This window comes from Rousettus aegyptiacus, unplaced genomic scaffold, assembly GCF_014176215.1.
Source record: "Rousettus aegyptiacus isolate mRouAeg1 unplaced genomic scaffold, mRouAeg1.p scaffold_m13_p_14, whole genome shotgun sequence".
Taxonomy (NCBI): domain Eukaryota; kingdom Metazoa; phylum Chordata; class Mammalia; order Chiroptera; family Pteropodidae; genus Rousettus; species Rousettus aegyptiacus.
This window is the reverse complement of record NW_023416289.1, coordinates 52,386,594-52,407,350: the sequence shown is the minus strand read 5'-3', so window position 1 is coordinate 52,407,350 and position 20,757 is coordinate 52,386,594. Positions and strand designations below refer to the sequence as shown.

Here is a 20,757-nt window from a genome sequence, read left to right as displayed (position 1 = left end):
ACACAACGACCAATGCATACCATCGGGCGCACCTCGCAGAGTGCAAGTCCCGGGTGTCTAGCCAGTGCTGCTCCATCTTGCCTGCACGTTGGAACCTCCCAGGAGCCTTTTCAATGCCTGAGGACCAGACCGAAGCCCCAGTCATTTCAATGTGCAGCTGAGGTTGAGAACCTCTGCTCTGCCGGATCTCTTGTAAATTCAGTTGGGCTTTCTTGGGGTCTGCTTGCACCAGCCCACTCAGAGTCAGGGTCCCAATTGTGCAGGAAATGTCCTTTATGCTGTGGTTGTCACAGATTTGTATACTTAGCTTGACAGCTTTCCAGTAGATGACAATAAGGAAGCCTTGGTTTTCTGATTCAGGCGACGTCATTGTTTGGGCCTGTAGGAGGGCTCCAGGGGGCCTGGGCTCTTCTTTTTCAACTAAATTAATAATCAGTCCATCCCACAGCCTCCTCATAGGTCTCCAGGTGAGCATCCTTTCTAGCCGGGCCCCTGAATCTCACTCAATACCTTGGAGCATTCTCCATTCTAAAATACACAAGATTCCTGGATTTGAAGTTGGTGGCAGATCCAAATTTCCTCAGGGTGGTTGGGTAATTCATGCCATTTCTCTGGGGTTGAGGGTTCTCCAGAGAGAACCAATGGAAAGTGTGTCTGTGTGAAGAGATTTGTTATAAGGAATTGGCTCACACAATTATGAAGGCATTCAGCAAACTGGAGACCCAGGAGAGCCAGGGTATAATTCCAGCCTGAGTTTGCAAGCTCAAGACCCAGAAAGAGCCAATGGTTCAGTTTGAGTCCAAAGGCAGTTTGAAGGTCATCAGGCAAGAGGATTTACCTCTCACTCAAGGGAGGGTCAGCCTATTTTTTTCTATAGAGGCCTTCAACTGATCAGACAGGGCCCGCCCACATCAGCAGAGCGATCTGCTTTACTCGGTCTACCGATTTGAATGTTTAAGCGCATTCAAAAACACCCTCACAGACACACTCAGATAATGTTTGACCTAATACCTGAGCACCCCATGACCCAGTCAAGTTCCGAGGACCATCACGGAGATCCTTTAGGATGGAGCCTTCACTGGTTGGAAGATGGGAAATTCTGGATAGGAGGACATTTCCAGCCTAACGCCTGTCATTGAATCGGGAAACCTGTGAAGGTTTCTTGAGGAGAGGATTCTTGGGGAACCACATGCAGCCTCCTTCTCTCAGTGTGATTTCAGGTCCCCGGATGTGGAGTTTATCACCTGTGCTGTGTGTCACGTGACCCTCCTCGACCTCGCCAAATCTAAACCTCCAAATAACACCTCTGCCTCCCCTCTTCCAGGTGAACTATGACCACTTTACTCTTGGTGTTTGTGACTCTGAGGGTCATCACCGCAGCTGTCTCAGTAGAAGTTTCAGGTGAGGACATTCCTGTGCGTGTCTCACGAATGCGGCTGGCACTGAGGACTGGGTGCTGGGTTCTGGGTACTGAACCTGGCGCCGTTAATCCTAGGGATAGAATTCCCCCTTTTCTGGCCCTCTCCTGGTCCTGCCCCTTTTCTAGCAAAGGTGAGCGTAACTGCAGCAGTTAGCTCCCGTGCGTGCGAACACACATGCATGCCTGCAGGAGTCTTCCAGGATGGATAGCTGACAGGGGAAGCTCCTGGCAGGTGCCTACCTTCGCAGCATCCTCTCTGTGGATCTCACCTAGAACCGCTACACACTCACTGAGCTTGGGGTTTGGGGCAGGACATAGATAAACCAAGAGAAAAAGTGGCCGAGGGAAGATACACTGGAGTGTCAGAGATAGTCGCCTGAGAAAGAGTCAGAAAGAAGCCCCAACAAATCACACAGACCTTTGTCTCTCTTGACAAACCATCCTCAGGAAGTCCCCCACCTGGCCTCTTACGTGTGGCAGGAACCAGGTAGATTTCTGATTAATTCCTGAGACAAATGAATGAACTCTCCACCAACCCCAGGATGGGCTCACTCCAAAATAGGACATATCTCACTCAAACCCATGTACTTTAGAGCCCCCCACCAGTGGCCCTTCTTCAGCCCCGATGCTCCCTAAAGGGTGAAGAGTCTGTAGGGCCAACAAGACATGTCTATCCAGACCACTGCCCCTCCTTTAGACCACACTCCGGGAACCCAGGATGCCCAAACTTCCCTGCCCGAGTGGACCCAAGTCACATCTAGGACCACACGGGTTCCTCCTCTATGAGGATCATGCCCCTGGTGTGAGCCACCCCTAGGCCTGAGGGAGAGGTTAAGGGGTGACTGTTTGTATGGGGTATGGGCAGAGCTGAGTGTGAGGGCTAGGATCAACACAATCCCCTCACAGTGCAAAGTAGTGATGGGAAAAGAAGGGGGACCTGGCTCCCACTCCCCCCCAAATGGACACCACATCCCAATGCCAAGCCCCAGGGAATTCAAGAATTGCCACCTTTGAATCTGGCCTTTCATTTTGAAAGTTATCATTGTTAAATAGGAAGATAGAACGCATTTTATTTAACGACCTGTGTGCTCGATTTATAACTTCGAAATATTTAGACATATGGTATCTGGGTCTCCATTTGTCCTCTTGCTCTGGGACCCACAAATACCCAGCCCCTGGCTGTAACCTGCAGTGGTTTGCCCACACAGTCAGACCAGTTCACTAGGGTTGGTGGAGACCTTTAAGAATGGCAGAGCTGGGCACTGCCATCGCTTTCGGCTCTCCCAAGAGGACCACCATGCTGTGTCATGGCGCTAGGGCTGTGCATTCAAAGGGAGATTTTTGTGGGAGAGCCTGGCGGTAACTGCCCAGGACATCAAAAGGTTAGGGCTGGACCCCAAACATTCCTGGCTCCCCCCTTCCCTTGCCCTGTTATGTACCTACCACCCACAAATATCTGAGACATTTTTATGTTCAACCTGTAGCCTTGCCTGGGAAAAAGGATTCCGTAAGTGTGTGACTCACTGTGAAAGGTGCTATTTTTTCAAAAGCTCTTTCTTTCCCACTCCAGGAAGACCTTTTACTTCTAACGGGATTTGGTAAACATGCAGCGACTTCCCTATGAATAATCTGCATGATTTTTTCTAGAGCCTGGTCATATCCCCCCGCCACCCCCATAGGACTCTTTGAAAACTTAAATGTCTGATCTTCTCAATGCTTCTTCAGCTAGGCCCCCAAATCCCCAACAAAGTCAGGATGGAGCCCAAGGCAGACCTCCTCATGGAGGACCTATTTCCGAAGTTTTATCTCTTAGCTTTTCAAGATGTATTGAAATTTTTTCCCCTTCTTCATAATAATTTTTCTATCCCCAAGTAATTCCCCCCCAAGTCTCAAGTCAAGCTGTCATTCTGAGGAGATGGGTCATGTTTATCCTACGGCTTGGCATCCCCTGAGGCACCCCAGTTTGATACAGAGGTGGTCTCAGCTCTGAAGGTCCGCCTGCCCTTCCCAGCGACCCTCTCCTGGCTCCATAGCGCCTGTCTTCAGATGCAGACAGCGGGGGTCTTGAGGAACGCCGCTCTGGAAAGGGTATTGCAAGGCTTCCTGGGAGTTCTGTACAGTGCAGAGCGTCCCTCATCACAGACACAGACAGGCTTATTGGATTTTGTCATTTCCAGAAATGCTGACAGGTAGGCTGCTTCGTCCTCTCCGGGCACTAACAGGTCTGTCTCTCACCCCCTCTCCCCGCCTCTCTCCCGCAGACCCTGACAACTCGCTGAGTGTCAGCATCCCCGAACCGTCCCCCCTGCGGGTCCTCCTGGGGACCTCCCTCACCATCCCCTGCTATTTCATCGACCCCATGCACCCCGTGACCACCGCCCCCTCCACCGCCCCCCTCGCCCCGAGAATCAAGTGGAGCCGCATTTCCAAGGAGAAGGAGGTGGTGCTGCTGGTGGCCACCGAAGGACAGGTGCGGGTCAACAGCGCCTACCAGGACAAGGTCTCGCTGCCCAACTATCCCGCCATCCCCAGCGATGCCACCTTGGAAATCCAGAACCTGCGCTCCAATGACTCTGGGGTCTACCGCTGCGAGGTGATACACGGCATCGAGGACAGCGAGGCCACCCTGGAGGTCGTGGTGAAAGGTGAGAGCCTCCCCGGAGACACTGGTTCACCTGTGCGAAGAACCAGAAAGGCGTCTTCCCCGTGGCTCTCAAAACCCAGCTCCCGCCCCTGCCGGTTTGCACCTCCGTCAAGTTACTCAGACCCAACTGTGACAGGGAGCTGGTGATATCATTCTCTCTGGGCTTTGAGGGGATCGAATAGTTCCTGGCCACAGTCGCATGGAAATGACAGTCTGTCCTTTGCAACGATCCTGTGATTCTGGGGGCCTTGTGATCATCCTCACTGCACAAACAAGCAACTCGAGGCTGAGTGACTTGCCTGGAGCTCCCCAGGATGGGAGGCAGGACAGCCTTCTGACTCCTCAACCAGGTGGCTTTTCCCTCCACCACCTCCCCATCCCCATCCTCGGTTCCAGAAACCCAGGAAAGGGATGAAAATCCCCTGGTCCACTTTCTCTCGATGGCCCAGGGAGAATGAATGATTGTGTCCTTGGTTGGCTTCAGAACTTTGCTCAGCACCAGACTTTCTTGTTGGGAGACAGTCCACTCCTGGGGGTTCCTTAAACAGGGCTCCCACGTCTGAGGATCCCCCTTGGCTGAGGGTGCACAGGGTTCTCAGTGTCTCTTTTCGCAGAGCAAATGTGCGCTCCTGGTGTGACAAGAAAAATTATAAGGAGGCAGATTTTAGTTCAATTCAGAGAACTTTCTGAGTATCAGAATTATCACAGGTATTCAAAAAAGAAGCCCTGTGGGTAGCGAGTTCCCCATCACTGCAGGTGAGCCTGCAAAGACTGAAGGCCCACGTGCAGGTGTGGGAAGGGGATCCATGCAGCAGCTAGAGGCTGAGACCAGATGACTCCAAGGTCCCTATGACTACCGCTCTAATTCTGCGAGGACCTCAGTGATGGGAGGCTGTGCCTGACCTGCTCTCTGGCCCGCGCCTGTCTTGCAGGCATTGTGTTCCATTACAGAGCCATCTCCACGCGCTACACCCTGGACTTCGACAGGGCGCAGCGAGCCTGCCTGCAGAACAGCGCCATCATCGCCACTCCCGAGCAGCTGCAGGCCGCCTATGAGGACGGCTTCCACCAGTGCGACGCCGGCTGGCTGGCCGACCAGACTGTCAGGTGAGCCAGCAGGGAGGGGAGGATGATGGGCCAGAACGTTGACCAGCACCGAGCTGCTACCACTGTGACACTGTGGCCAGCCTAGGTTGGGGCTGGAAGGAAGCCACGGCCAACTCTAGGTCCCCGATCCTTGTTCTTCCGACCTGCAATGGAGCGAGTGGCTGCTAGCAACTTTGTCTGACAGGAGCATTCTCTCCATGCAAATCACACATCATCACTCTTCCAAAACCTAAAATATTTCCTATCTGGCCTTTTACAGTAAAGGATGGCAGTCTCCTGATAGAACATCCTTGGTGCCAATAAACATTCAATAAGTAGTCAATAAATACTCAGTGGGCTGCCTTTAATCACCAATAGCTGTGACAATGCACATCTCAGTAAAGGTGGAGAAATCCTGTGAAAACCAACAGTCCGCACATTCAGGGCAGACAACGGGAAACGCATCAGTCAGTCACCGACCGCATCCTCCTGCGAGAGTACACGGGCGCAGGACAGAGGCCCGCTCTGTCCCTTAGTGCCACACCTCCCACTTTGTGTTCCTGCCAGGTATCCCATCCACATTCCACGGGAAGGCTGCTATGGCGACAAAGACGAGTTTCCCGGTGTGAGGACCTACGGCATCCGAGACACCAATGAGACTTATGACGTGTACTGCTTCGCCGAGGAGATGGAGGGTGAGGCCACCCCGCCCCTTGGCCGGGAGACCCCGTTCCCTCCCCTTCACTTTCCTGACTCTTGAAATCCTGAGGACCTCCTCGGGGGCAGCGCGCTAACCCAGGGTACCACACACTCTGCCCTCCCCTGCCATGCCCAGTGAGAATGGACGGGAGGAGTAGGGGAAGGGAGAGTAGCCCCTACAGGCCCCAGTGGTCCCAAGCTCCTGCAAACTGCTTGATGCCACCGCTGGGCCCAAGAGTGTTTGTTGCCTGTCTCTCGCCTGGGAGAGCCCCTCCCAGCCAGGACCCCTGCTGCTCTGAGCAGCCATCACTGTCCTGAGGTCTACCGCACCATCAAAGCCCAGCCCAACCTTGTCACCTTCACAAAGGACATCCCAGGCCACTCCATGCTGGGCACATCAGAGTTATAGTTCCCAGGAGACCACCCTCTCTCAGCTTTCCTGCTACCAGCCCCCTGCCCTGCCCAGGCCATTCCGATGACCTGGTTTTGGAAGGAACCAACAGGAAGACTAGCAGGAAGGAACCTAGAATCTTTCTCTGATTCATAAAGGGCACTAATTTTAGTCACAATCAGAGCTACCTATTACCCAGGCACGTGGACGACACCCCTTCCCTCATCTGCGCCCTTATGTATTCCGGACTCTGCCACCTCAGCCCCCACCAAGCTCACAGCTTCCTCAGGACCAGAGAAAACAAGAGTGACAACCTGGTTCCTTCTGAGGCAGGGACAGTCCCCAGCTTTCCCACCACTATGGCCTGCTTTCCTCATTCTCACCCCAAGAGCCAAACTGGATCTCTGAAGGAACAAGTACTTGTGTTCCCATTTTTGGCTAACAGAAGACAAATATAGTGGCCAATCAGAGCCACCACTGAGCAGGGACACCCAGGACTATCCCCAGGTTCGATTCCCACTGCCTGACCCCTACCCCTACCCTTGGCACAACCTTGTCAGGTTTTTGGAAATAGTGAATAGAGCTCACAGGCCCCACTAATGCCCTTGTGGATGCTTCGGGGCCAAGAGACCCCTGCTCTAAGGGATAATAAAGTCTGATGTCTGCTCTTCCATCAGAATTTGAATTTCTTAGAAGGATTGCTTGAGCAAGTGATGTTCATCTTACAGGCATGGTGCTCTAGTGGTGAGACGTTCCCCAACAAAGCGAGGGGCAGAGATGCTCTGAGAAGGAATATTTCGTCCCAGGCCTGACATTTGCTCTATGCTTTTCCCATGTCCTTGCTCTCCGGGCAGCTTCTTTCTTGGTCCTCCGGTTTGAGGAAATCGATGTCACCCTGCCCAAAAGGTCATAGGAAGTGGAGGGCGGGATCTGAGATACGGACATGTGGGAAGGGCTTTCAGAAGTTAGAGGCCACACCGAGTTAGAAGGTGCTGCAGACCTGGAGGTACCTCGTGTACCTCCCTGGAGACACGGGGAAGCGTATGGAATATCTTTACCCTACCGGCTGTGTCCTTCACAGGTGAAGTCTTTTATGCGACGTCTCCAGAGAAGTTCACCTTCCAGGAGGCCGCCAATGAGTGCCGGCGGCTGGGCGCCCGGCTGGCCACCACAGGCCAGCTGTACCTGGCCTGGCAGAGCGGCATGGACATGTGCAGTGCCGGCTGGCTGGCTGACCGCAGCGTGCGCTACCCCATCTCCAAGGCCCGGCCCAACTGCGGGGGCAACCTCCTCGGTGTGAGGACCGTCTATCTGCACGCCAACCAGACAGGCTACCCGGACCCCTCATCCCGTTACGACGCCATCTGCTACACAGGTGCGGCTGGGGGTGGAGGCCGGAAGGGGGCTCACACCACCACAGCTGTGGCCCAGAGGAAGAGATCTTAGAAGAGGGGGCTGGTTTTTACCTCGTCATGGGGCCCCGGAGTTTGAGCACTTCCACTGGTTCCTACGAGAGCTAATTCCGACTTGCTGGAGGCTGCAGTATATGCAGCCTTGTCTTGCCCGCCCAGAACAGGGTTAAAAGGATGAGCTTTAGAGTCTGTGTTTTCTCAGGCTTGAATCTCAGTTCTGCCACCTGCCCCTGCATAACCATTAGACAGACAAGGCCCTGAGCCTCGCTTTTCTCATCTGTCAGTTGGGGAGCTGGCACCACATGGAAAATGGCGGGGCCTGATAGCAGACCACACCCCCACAGGAGCACTGTTATCTGCCCTTGAAAGTGAATGCACCTAAATTGAACGCGCCAACGTGTTTTTGAAAAGAATGGGGAGAAAGTTGTAACAGGCGCTTTGTTTTGAAAATTGAGACTAAAACTTTTCCAGATAAGCTTTTTATCTTACGCTTTACACAATCCGGGTTATAATTATGATTAAGTGCTAGTTCTTGGAGGGACAAAGAACAATATGAAGTCGCATCAATTTTCTGATAAAATTGGTAACAGCGCAGTGGCCATAGCTCATTTCATATTCGGCTTTCACGGTCTGATCTTACCTGAAGAGAGTTACTTTTGCAAAAATAATTAGGATTTCTCCCAAAGCCTCTCTCTCCCTTTCAATATGCTAACCACTCTTTCTGAAGACATCACACCCTCATGGATTTTCTCTTTATAACTAGCTGGTTTCTGCCAGACCCTCACCTTTTCAGGTAGTTCTCTCATGTTTCATCAAGTTCGTGAGCCCCCGCGTCTTTGGCGAGATATTTCAGTTTCCCTTTGTATCTGATTTACATTGTCCCGTTGACGGGTTCCGACATCAGATGGTCAACAAGGGGCTCAGGGGATAAGTGAGGAGGTGGCTGGCATTGATCAGGAAAGGATGTTGGAGCAGGACTGGTTTTATTGGCAGTGAGCTGATTGGTCAATGTCTTGTGCTACGATGACTTGGCGTTCTTTTGCAATCTGGAACCTGTGGAGACCCCTGTAATGACTAGTAAAATAGAAGAGGACCCCACACAAGGGGCCCAGCAAGGTGCCAGGCACACGGCAGGGGTTTTCCTTCCCTAGCAGGAGAGGAGTGGAGCCGCCTCCCTCGGTGTTTGCCTCCCTCCAGTCAGCCCCAGGCTGAGTGGCTAAAGCTTGTCTTTGTCCCTGTTCCAGGTGAAGACTTTGTGGACATCCCAGAAAACTTCTTTGGGGTAGGCGGTGAAGAGGACATCACCGTCCAGACAGTGACCTGGCCTGATGTGGAGCTGCCCCTGTCCCGGAACATCACAGAGGGCGAAGCCCAAGGCAACGTGATCTTGACCATGAAGCCCATCTTCCATGGCTCCCCGACTGCCCTGGAGCCTGAGGAACCCTTCACCTTGGTCCCTGACGTGGAGGCCACTGCCATCCCTGAGGCCGAGAGTGGGTCTGAAGAGCCCACCGGGCCCCGGGCCTTTCTCGAGGAGTCCACACCTAGCCCGGGTCCTGCCACGGCTTTTACCAGCGAGGACCACGTCGTGCAGGTGACTGCAGCCCCAGGTGCAGCTGAGGTCCCTGGGCAGCCACGATTGCCAGGAGGTAAGTGTCCACCCCTCAGGGGGCTGCACGGAGCAGTGTGGGGGTGGAGGGGGAGCATATGCAAAGAACTTGGTCTGGGGGTCTATGCCTTCACCTTAACTTGGGACCTGGGACAAGCCTCTCTCTGCTCAAACTTGGCTCTCCTTGTTTGTACAACAAAGGGAACAGGCCAGACCGGTGACGGACGTTCACCTTCTTTTGCTGCAAAGCATTTCCTCCAGATGCGTGTGTGTGTGTGTGTGTGTGTGTGTGTGTGTGTGTCAGGCAGATACAGGGGTCTAGGCGAAGTGGAGTGGAGAACTGGGACTCTCCTGTCCAGGGCCTTCCTCACCCAGTCGGTCACCTCCACAGAATAGAGCCACTTGAATACTGCCGCACGGGGCGGCGCTCCGGGACAGGGGTCCGAAAACTACATACAGTCTGCAAGCTAAATGCAGTTTGCCACCTGTTTTCATAAGAATGATATGTATATGTTTAAAGAATTGGGAAAGGGAGTCATAAGAAGAAGAAGATTTTCTGACATAATAAAAATTGTAAATAATTTAAATTTCATTGTCCACATCGGCTGGGAATAGGATCAGAAGCAGGGAAGGAAGGAGGGGATGGAGGGAGGTCATTCCTCAAGGAGCCAGAGCTCCCTTGGGGCCTGCGAAGCCTTAAGAACCGGGCACCGTGGGCACCGGCATGGCGGCACCCGGTCCATGCCCTGAGTCTACCGTGTGTCTCCTTCCTTCCCTCTCCTCTCCTCCACGCCAGGAGTCGTGTTCCACTACCGCCCGGGCTCTGCCCGCTACTCGCTGACCTACGAGGAGGCGCGGCAGGCCTGCCTGCGCGCCGGAGCGGTCATCGCCTCGTCGGAGCAGCTGCAGGCCGCCTATGAGGCAGGCTACGAGCAGTGCGATGCTGGCTGGTTGCAGGACCAGACTGTCAGGTGAAGGACCAGCCGGGCTCCCCTCCCAGCCCAAACTCAACCTTGACGGGTCAGGACGGGGGAGCCACATCCTGGCCCGGCGCCCAGCACTGAGCGGACGCGCACTACACTGCGGGATGATTGATGAACTCATCAGTGACTCCGTGGCTGCTCGCTTAGTTTCTCCCCCAGACCTGAAGCATGTTGCAAGCGCTTAAGGAAGGGCCCCGGGTGACATTCCGTCCTTGGTCATTTCCACCCGAGAGACGGAGAGGAAGACCCCGTCCTTGAGCCCCGCCCCCCAGGTCCCTTCCAGCTTGCCCCAGTGCCCTGCCATGCAGTGGGCTCTCTCCTGAAGCTAGGAATCCCCCAGGGTCCCCCAGACCCTTCGCTTAGTATGAGGGGCTCCTTCCTGGTTTGAATGCCACTGGACAAACAAAGACCCTCCCCTAGGGTGGCCTACTGGCTTCACCCTTGGCCCTGCATCCCCCCAACCCTGGAATGGCATCTCATCCACCCCTCCCACCTTCCTTTGCAGATACCCCATTGTGAGCCCACGGACCCCATGTGTGGGTGACAAGGACAGCAGCCCTGGGGTCAGGACGTATGGCGTGCGCCCGCCCTCGGAAACCTACGATGTCTACTGCTACGTGGACAAGCTTGAGGGTACAGGCCTTGTTCTTGTATTTTGGGTCCCAGATGGGCAGAGGGCTGACAGGGAGACACAAAGAGGCGGGGGAATCCACCACTCACCCCTGCTTCCCCCCGGGAGCCCAGTTAAGAAAGAAGGCCCACCCAGCCCCTCACTCAGCTCTAGGCCTTCTCTCCTTCCCAGGTGGTTTATATGGATTCCTCCAGCATTACAGGGGAGAATTAGCTTCTTAAAAAAGCAATGAGTTCTGTGGATGGATGGATAAATAATATATATATGTATATATATGTTATATATGTATATATGTGTATATATGTTATATGTATACATATATATATAATATCTATACATACACACACACACACACACACACACACACACACACACACACATATTATTTGCCTCTTGGAGAGTCCCAATGCACATGAGCAAATCAAAGGCTCTGAGAAGCCCTGCAGTAAAAACAAAAGAGAAACCTGTTTAACTCTGCTTATCAAGGCATTGCCTAAGCTTATTTAACCACGGATCCTTTATTTTTATTTTATCCTATTTCTTTAATTTCAACTAAAATCACCAAATTACTGTTCCACTGAACCCAGTTTCGGAAACGCTGATATTCCGTAAGGATTTCGGCATTGCCGTTCACTTGCCTCAGGACCTGAATCAGTTATGTCGGCTCTTTAATCCTCAGTTTCCTCATCTGTAAAATGGAGCTGAGTCACGCTCATATCAGAGGCTTTTTAAAAATATTCGACATGTGTGAAAAGTGCCTGGCACCAAGCAGGTGTTCAGTATATGTGGACTCCCTTCCCCCAAATCTGACAGGCCCCTGGGTATAGTCTAGGTACTGGGACCCACCCCACAGCAGTGGTTACAGGGCCCACCCGCTGCCCTTGACGAGTTCACAGGGCGGGGGTGGGGTACGGGTAGGGGCCACGGCATTCACAGTGCTTGCTGATGAGTGCTGTGATGTAGGGAGCGCAGGGGCGTGTGAGCATGCCCCAGGGGTTCCTCTCTTAGCCAGGGGTGGGGGTTCCTGAGTGTGACTGGAGAATCTGGGAAGGATGGAAGCTCAGCTCGGGTAGGCTGCTACTTTGCTACTTTTAGCACTGAAAGTCCCAACTCCCAGGACATCCCCGTTGGTCACCCCATTTCCCAGTGCCTGAGGAGATCTTAGGAGCAGTGATCAAAGAAAGGGGTTCTTGGGCTGGGCAAGGTCATTGTGTCATGGCCGGTGTCCCGCCTCATGAGTAGGGTTGGAGGAGTGGGGCAGAGGCAGCCCTTCCCCTGCATGAGCAGGGGCTGCCCTGGCCTTGGGCAGAAAAGGTCACGCTGCCACCTCTGCCTCTGCCCCCAGGGGAGGTGTTCTTCGTCACACGCCCGGAACAGTTCACCTTCCAAGAAGCCCTGGAGTTCTGTGAATCCCAAAATGCCACACTGGCCTCCACGGGCCAGCTCTATGCCGCCTGGAGCCTCGGCCTGGACAAGTGCTATGCTGGCTGGCTGGCCGACGGCAGCCTCCGCTACCCCATAGTCACCCCTCGGCCCGCCTGTGGTGGGGACAAGCCCGGCGTGAGAACCGTCTACCTCTACCCCAACCAGACAGGCCTCCTGGACCCGCTGTCCCGGCACCACGCCTTCTGCTTCCGAGGTATGTGTCCTCACCTCTCCTCCAGCCCCCACTTCTGTTTGGGCAGATGACTCCCCGGGGCTGACCCCTCCTGGTGCCTGTCCACTGTCCCCATCCACTGGAGCCAGGAGGAAAAAGTCAGTTCCTCTGGTGCAGGGGCAGCTCTGGAGCGAGGCTGTAACCCCCAGGTAGATGTACCCATCGGAAGTTTCCCAGAGACAAGTAGAGAGAAGTGAGTAAGAATTTCGGCTCTAAACCCAGGCAGACCTGAATTTTCATTGTGACTCTGCTGCTCAGGAGCTGTGTGACCTTGGGCAAGTCACTTAACTTCTCTGTTCCTCTACTTCATCTATAAAATGGTGATACGGTAGTTCCTACTTCAAAGAGTTGCTGTCAGGATTCACTGGGATCACGCATGGAAACATTTGGGATCGTGCCTGGGACATAGTAAATGCTCAATAAAGGCTCTAAGCTTTATTCTCATAAATCAATAGCACATACACGTATACTGTTTTCATTTGTACACCTTTGTCAAATTCTCTCCTGCTTGTAAATATTTTGGTGACGAGTTTGGTCAAATGATTCTGTTATTCTTCACTAAGCACTAGCAATTCACATTTTAAATCAGCCCCATGCTGAGGACACGCTGCCGTATCAACCATCAATAGCAGTCAGAGTTCTGAGAGTGATGTCACCAAGCAACTCAGTGAGCATGGCCGGGCTGCGTCCAAGGCATTGCTGGGCTCTGATTGGATGAGTTCTCACAGGGTCCTTGAGTCTGGGTGCACTGACCAGAACATAGATTGTAGTAACAGCTTATGCCATATTTTACGTACTATACATCAAAACTGAATGTCTTTGTAACTTCCCTTGAATCTATTATTTCAGAAGAAAGGTAATGATAAAAAAAAAAAAAAAAAAAAAAGCCCGACTTCCCAAGTTTCCCACATTCCCAGGGTCACCTTTTAAACCCAGTTCAAAGAAAGTTCAGCCCCATTCTGCCAGCCTCAAGAAGACCAGTTCTTTCTCAAAGGATTCAGTGAGGCTCTCACCCTTCTGCCTGCTCTGGGCAGCAGAAACCAAGCCATTTTGCCTCCCAGTAAATTCCCAGCCATGCACCCCCAACCACCCCCGGTGTTCCATGAACTCAGCCCTTTATGTAACTGCAGAGACAGTCAGCTTCCTTCTTTACCAAGCCCACTCCTGGTTTCTCTGGTTGGTGAATCCCACCTTTACTCCTGCAGTCACAGGATAGCTTCATGGATTTCAAATAGCACTCTCTTGTTTTTTATTCTGAAGCACTTGGAACCTAATTTCTATCCCCCCAAAAAGGCAGCATCGGGCAGGAATTGACAGCATGGAATCCGACATCAGATACTTGGTTGAGTTCAAAGACTAGATCTGCCACTTACAAGCCACTGACCCTCGGCAAGTCACGTAACTCTGTGCCTTGGTTTCCCCATCTGTAATAGTATCTATCTCATAAGGCTGTTATGGGATAAAATGCTTTTATATACATAAAGCCTTTAAGTAACGCCCAGCGTGTATGCTAAATTCTATAAAAGAGATGCCCCTGACGTAAAGTGCTTATGGCATGTGTCTATCAATAGTGTATAGCTGATGCGAATGCCTCTTATAAATCGAAGAGGCCAAAGGTGGTCTCGCTGGACTGCAGGGTGGAGGTGGTGGGGCGAGACCCAGCAAGGCTCTTGCACAGGCCTGGCCCACCTCAGAGTCCCCCAGGTCCCCTCAAGAAGGGCCAGCTGGGATGGGTCACTGGTAAAGAAGTAATTCTCACCAGCCACATCCCCTTTAGGTGTCTCAGCTGCACCCACTCCAGGCGAAGAGGAGGGTAGCACACCTACATCACCATCCGACTTAGAAGACTGGATCGTGACCCAAGTGGGACCTGGTGTGGCTGCTGTCCCCTTAGGGGAGGAGACGACTGCAATCCTAGATTTCACCATTGAGCCAGAAAACCAGACGGCATGGGAACCGGCCTACACCCCAGCAGGCACTTACCCATTGCCAGGTCTGTGGGGCCTTCTCGGCCTCAGAGGGCTGTGTTTAGATGAATGATTCTCACACTCAGGGAAGCGTCAGCATCATCGGGAGGGCTTATCGAGTCACAGCCTGCCCACCGTCTCTGTTTTACGGGGGCAGGCTGGGGTCTGAGAATTTGCTTTTCCATCAAGCCTACAGGCGGTGCTGGTGCTGTTGGTCCAGAGACCAGGCTTTGAGAACCATGGATTTAGATAAATGAGATGATGTGGAAGTACCTGAAGGGTGACCTTGACTATCTTCAGTAGTAGCCAGGCCTCCATGTCCAGTGGGTTGTGTGGACGGTGACCCCCAAAATCTCACAACGCACAGCCTGAGGGTGGTGGGGAGTTTCCTGGTCCCTTCCTTCCCCCTCTCCTTCTAGAGACACTGTGCAAAGTTCCATTAGAAAATACCCAAACACATCTCTGAGCTCTTGAGAGGAAAGTTTTGCTGTGGAGGGAATGGAATTCAGCTTCTCTGCATGAGCTTAAATCGGGGCAGAGTTCCTAAACCCATACCTCATCTTTCTTCCTCCTTTCCTCCAGGGATCCCCCCTACGTGGCCTCCCACTAATGCAGCAACAGAGGAGATCACAGAAGGCCCTTCTGCAACAGAGGTGCCCTTGGTCTCAGAGGAGCTGTCCCCCTCAGAGGAGCTGTTTCCCTCAGAGGAGCCATCTACACCTTCACCCCCAGTTCCCAGCAGGACAGAGCAACCAGGCTCTGGGGCACCGGAAATCAGTGGTGACTTCACAGGCAGTGGAGAAGCTTCAGGACCCCTGGACTTCAGCGGGCGGTCCTCGGTGGGGAGTGCAAGTGGACTACCCTCGGAAGACCTTGATGCCAGTGGTCTCACCTCTACGGTGGGCTCGGGCCTGCCTCTGGGAAGTGGACTGGCCTCAGGGGATGAAGATAAAATTACGTGGTCTAACACTTCTGAAGTTGGTAGGCTGCCCTCTGGAGGTGAGGGCCTAGAGGGCTCTGCCTCTGGAGTAGGGGACCTCAGTAGACTGCCTTCTGGAGAAGGTCCAGGAGCCACTGCCTCTGGAGTAGAGGACATCAGTGGACTTCCTTCTGGAGGAGAGGGTCATTTAGAGACCTCTGCCTCTGGAGTAGAGGATATCGGTGGACTTCCTTCTGGAGGAGAGGGTCATTTAGAGACCTCTGCCTCTGGAGTAGAGGACATCAGTGGACTTCCTTCTGGAGGAGAGGGTCATTTAGAGACCTCTGCCTCTGGAGTAGAGGACATCAGTGGACTTCCTTCCGGAGGAGAGGGTCACATAGAGACCTCTGCCTCTGGAGTAGAGGACATCGGTGGACTTCCTTCCGGAGAAGGGGGTCACCTAGAAACCTCTGCATCTGGAGTAGAGGATATCGGTGGACTTCCTTCTGGAGAAGGGGGTCACCTAGAAACCTCTGCATCTGGAGTAGAGGATATCGGTGGACTTCCTTCTGGAGGAGAGAGTCACATAGAGACCTCTGCATCTGGAGTAGAGGACATCAGTGGACTTCCTTCCGGAGGAGAGGGTCACATAGAGACCTCTGCTTCTGGAGTAGAGGACATCAGTGGACTTCCTTCAGGAAAAGAAGACGTGATTGGGTCAGCTTCTGGAGACTTAGACTTTGGCAGGATACCTTCTGGAACTCTAGGAAGTGGGCAAGCTCCAGAAGCAAGTGGCATTCCCTCTGGACTTAGTGGTGAGTATTCTGGAACGGACCTTGGAAGTGGCCCATCTTCTGGCCTGCCCGACTTTAGTGGACTTCCATCCGGGTTCCCAACCATCTCCCTAGTGGATACTACGTTGGTGGAAGTGGTCACAGCCACCACTGCAGGTGAACTAGAAGGGAGGGGAACCATTGGCATCAGTGGTGCTGGAGAAGTATCTGGGCTTCCCTTCAGTGAGTTGGACATTAGTGGGGGAGCCAGTGGACTCCCTTCAGGAGCGGAACTCAGTGGCCAGGCATCTGGGTCTCCCGAAATCAGTGGGGAAACATCTGGACTCTTTGGTGTCAGCGGACAGCCGTCGGGGTTTCCTGACATCAGTGGGGGAACATCAGGGCTTTTTGAGGTCAGTGGGAAGCCATCGGGGTTTCCTGGGGAGACATCTGGAGTGACCGAGCTCAGTGGACTGCCCTCCGGACAACCAGAAGTCAGTGGAGAAGCTTCTGGAGTTCTTTTTGGCAGTGGTCAACCATTTGGCATAACCGATCTGAGTGGAGGAACATCTGGGGTCCCCGATCTCAGTGGGCAGCTGTCGGGGTTGCCAGAGTTCAGTGGGACAACCTCTGGAATCCCTGACCTGGTGTCCGGTGCCATGAGTGGCAGTGGCGAACCTTCTGGCATCACATTTGTGGACACCAGCTTGGTCGAAGTGACTCCAACTACATTTAAAGAAGAAGAAGGTTTAGGGTCTGTGGAACTCAGTGGCCTCCCTTCCGGGGAGATGTACCCCTCGAGCACATCCGGGATAGTGGATATCAGCGGACAGTCTTCTGGAGCAATCGACTCTAGTGGGTTTACATCCCAGCCCCCAGAATTCAGCGGTCTGCCAAGCGGAGTAGCTGAGGTCAGTGGAGAAGCCTCCGGAGCTGATATTGGGAGCAGCCTGCCCTCAGGAGCATATGATGGCAGTGGACTTTCGTCGGGTTTCCCCACTATCTCTCTTGTAGACAGGACTTTGGTGGAATCTGTAACCCAGGCTCCAACAGCCCAAGAAGCCGGAGAAGGGCCTTCGGGTGTTTTGGAACTCAGCGGTGCCCATTCTGGAGTGCCAGACATGTCTGGAGACCATTCAGGATTTCTGGACCTAAGTGGGCTGCAATCCGGGCTGGTAGAGCCCAGTGGAGCACCATCAAGTACTCCATATTTTAGTGGGGACTTTTCTGGTACCAGCGATGTGAGCGGGGAGTCCTCTGCAGCCACGAGCACCAGTGGGGAGGCCTCAGGACTTCCAGAAGTTACTTTAATCACTTCTGAGTTTGTAGAAGGTGTTACTGAACCAACTGCTTCCCAGGAACTCGGCCAGAGACCCCCTTTGACACATACCCCCCAACTTTTTGAGTCCAGTGGAGAAGCCTCTGCATCTGGGGACATCAGTGGAGCTACAGCAAGGTTCGCCGGTTCTGGGATAGAAGCATCATCAATCCCAGAATCCAGCAGTGAGACATTGGCCTATCCTGAGGCTGGGGTGGGGGTATCTGCCGCCCCTGAGGCCAGTGGAGGAGCTTCCTTGTCCCCCAGTCTGAGTGAAACCACCTCTGCCTTCCACGAAGCTGATCTGGAGAGAGCCTCAGGCTTAGGAGTGAGCGGTACCACCTCAGGCTTTCAAGAAGGACCCAGGGAGGGCTCGACCCCACTGGAAATGAGTGGTGCATCGACCACCACCTATGACGTGGGCACAGAGACATCGGGCTGGCCTTCGGCCACCCCCGTGGCTTCTGGAGACAGGACTGAAATCAGCGGAGACCTGTCTGGTCACACCTCAGGGCTGGATGTTGTCATCGGTACCAGCGTCCCAGAGTTTGAGTGGACCCAGCAGACCCAGCGCCCTGCAGAGGCGCATCTAGAAGTCGAATCCTCAAGCCCCTCGCACTCAGGAGAAGAGACCCAAACAGCCGAAACAGCCACCACCCCAACAGACACTTCCATCCCAGCTTCCCCAGAAGAGACGCAAGACTCGGAGGCAACCACTGCAGGTACTGTTGGGATTTTTTCTTTCTTTTAAATGTTTTTGGGTAGTTCCGACAGTAGCCTGGTAGGAGGCACTGTAGATTCAAGGTTCTGAGCACAGCTCCGCACAGATTAGCTGTGCAGCCTCAGGCAAGTTTCTTAACCTCTCTGATCCTTATCTGTAAAATAGGACTAGTACCAGGGAAGGTTAAAGAGCGTATAAATTCCTATGAAGCAAGCACTTAGTTAGCATCATACTTTACGCACAGCACATGCTCATAAAGATTAGTGATTGTTGCCGTCACACTGAAGTCACATCATGAGAACATTTTTATATGTGACCTCTTTGTCCTTGGCACAGGGAGAGGGAAGCATGACTATTTATACAGTGTGAACATTCTGCTCCCGTCCCCTTCCCAAGGAATGAGGATGACATGAGACAATGAACCTACTGACCCAAACATGTACTTTGTGCAGGGTCCAAACCAACACGGGTTAAGGAATGACGAAGTGTCATTTTGGCCGCGTTCCGACCTTAGACCCTGTGTCCTCACCCTAGTCCTGGTGCGAGTGACTGCCCTGTACTCTAGTGATTGTCTCACCTCAACACCATCCCAGCACGAGGCACTGGGAGCTGATCGTGTCCCATTGCTTTTCGCTTTGGGGTCCCTTGTACCTCCCTGTCTGCTGAGAGATCTATCTGAGTCAGAGAGCCCTGCCCCCAGATGCTGGGGCCAGGTGACCAGGGGGGACAGGGTCCCCGCAAATGTGCTGACCCAAAGTCCGCCTCACGAGCTTGGGGGACCTCATGCCCAGGCCTCGAGGGCTCGGAGGCTCTAAATTCTTGATGCTCAGCCTCTCCCTGAGGGTTGCAGCTCCTGCCAGGTCCTGTGACAAGGAGCCTTGTGGTGCTGGGACCTGCCAGGAGACGGAGGGACATGTCGTATGCTTATGCCCTCCTGGCTACACTGGCAAGCACTGAGACATAGGTAAGACCCTCATTGGGGTAGGGGATGCAGACGGGGAGGGAGGGGCTTCCTTCATCTCCAGAAGGGACTGTAGGAGGGAGGAGTGACCAAGGTCAGGTGAGGCCCAGGCTTCTCAGAGGGACACAGTGATGTGTAGGGGTAGAACACAAGAAAAACATGGCACATCTTTATAGAGCATCTATTCTACGAAATAGTTTAAGAAAAAAAAAAATCAAGTAACTAAAATGAGAAGTCTTTTTTTGTCGAGCCAATGATGGTTTGTAGAAAGGAGAGTGTGCTTGAATTTGCAGACAAAAAGAGCAGCTTCAAAGAAATGTTGAATGAGGCTGTGTATAGGATACACCCAGTCGCGACACAGCCCACGGTTGCTGGGAGGGACACTCTAAGGGGCTGTCTCGCATCGTGCAGAGCAAACCTCTCCAGGAAAACGCCTGCAGTCCCCTCCAGTCCTGGGTCTGGGTGGGGTTTGGGTCCCTCTCTCACCCTGAAGGAAGTGATACACCCCCAGCTTCAGAAATTCCCAGCCGCAGTCAGCTGTGACCCAGTGGTGCCCTGCCACTGTGTATCCACCGCCCTCAGGCCTCGGTTTGTCTTTAGCCATGGTTGACGTCAAGCCGCCTGTGGGACAGGTGAGGAGCCTGGGCGATCCTCTGATTGGAGGCGGCCTCCAAAACAAGGTGATAGAATCTCCCTGTCATTCCCTGAACACTCCGAGGCCGGTGGCCATGAGCGCATTCCATCTCATCAATGTCAGTCCTTGAGGGAAGAAACACCCAGTTACCTCCAAGCTCATATTCTTAGGTTGGCTCTGCACTGCCCCACACCCTCTCCCTAACCTCTGTCCAAAGTCAGGAATCAGAAATCAGGATCTTTCCTGAAAGATAAGACCTTCGGTCCTAGGACAGGTGCAAAATCAGAGCTGTGAGTCCCGAGAAAAACACCCACTACCAGGCAACCAGTTCCGGGCAGCTATCCGGTAGCTTTTGCATCACACACGAAGAAGAATTCTGCGTTTACATGTACATTAATATACATGCAAATTAACACCGCACGACATATTATATCCTTATGCAATATGAATATGCTATACACTTGGCACTTCTCCATGAGGTATATATGTACGTATAGATACACAGGCACCACGGTGGACATCTGGTCACTCTTCCCCGCCTGGGATCTGCCATTGCCTACCTACGGGGGCTGTGACTGAGGCCAGAGAGGGTGGGTTCTCCAAGGAAGGTCCTGGCCTTAGCCCAGGGTACCTACAGTGTTTCCACTGGGTCATCCTGACCCCAGGGACTGTCCCTTTCCACGGCCTCTGACCTGGGAGAGGTGTACCTGACGAACACTTGGGAGATCCTGTGTGTGCTTTCCAGCAAGCCGGGCCCCAGAGTCCTCAGTGTGGGGTAGGAAGGGCTCTGTTCATCCCCAGCAGACGCCATACCAGGTCTGCACACACCTCCTCCCTCCCTCTGGGTGTGCGAGTGGAGAGCCCAGGGCACCTGACTTGAATGAAGTGTTACGGCGCTCGGCTCAGTCAGCCAGCTCAGCCTGGGTCAGCGA

At 53.3% G+C, this 20,757-nt stretch overlaps 1 protein-coding gene across 4 annotated transcripts in view; it reads left to right on the top strand.

Annotated features, from left to right (window-relative positions):
* ACAN (aggrecan) overlaps positions 1-20,757 on the top strand; it is a 47,633-nt gene that overhangs the window by 17,282 nt on the left and 9,594 nt on the right. For all 4 annotated transcript variants that reach the window (XM_016151627.2, XM_036231965.1, XM_016151624.2 and 1 more), the window contains exons 2-12: positions 1,325-1,401; positions 3,682-4,065; positions 4,997-5,171; positions 5,718-5,845; positions 7,322-7,615; positions 8,897-9,301; positions 10,058-10,232; positions 10,750-10,877; positions 12,221-12,514; positions 14,310-14,525; positions 15,082-18,231. In XM_016151627.2, the coding sequence (XP_016007113.2) occupies positions 1,332-1,401; positions 3,682-4,065; positions 4,997-5,171; positions 5,718-5,845; positions 7,322-7,615; positions 8,897-9,301; positions 10,058-10,232; positions 10,750-10,877; positions 12,221-12,514; positions 14,310-14,525; positions 15,082-18,231 (5,419 nt within the window). In that variant the 5' untranslated portion in view covers positions 1,325-1,331. The remainder of the gene's footprint in view (positions 1-1,324; positions 1,402-3,681; positions 4,066-4,996; positions 5,172-5,717; positions 5,846-7,321; positions 7,616-8,896; positions 9,302-10,057; positions 10,233-10,749; positions 10,878-12,220; positions 12,515-14,309; positions 14,526-15,081; positions 18,232-20,757) is intronic.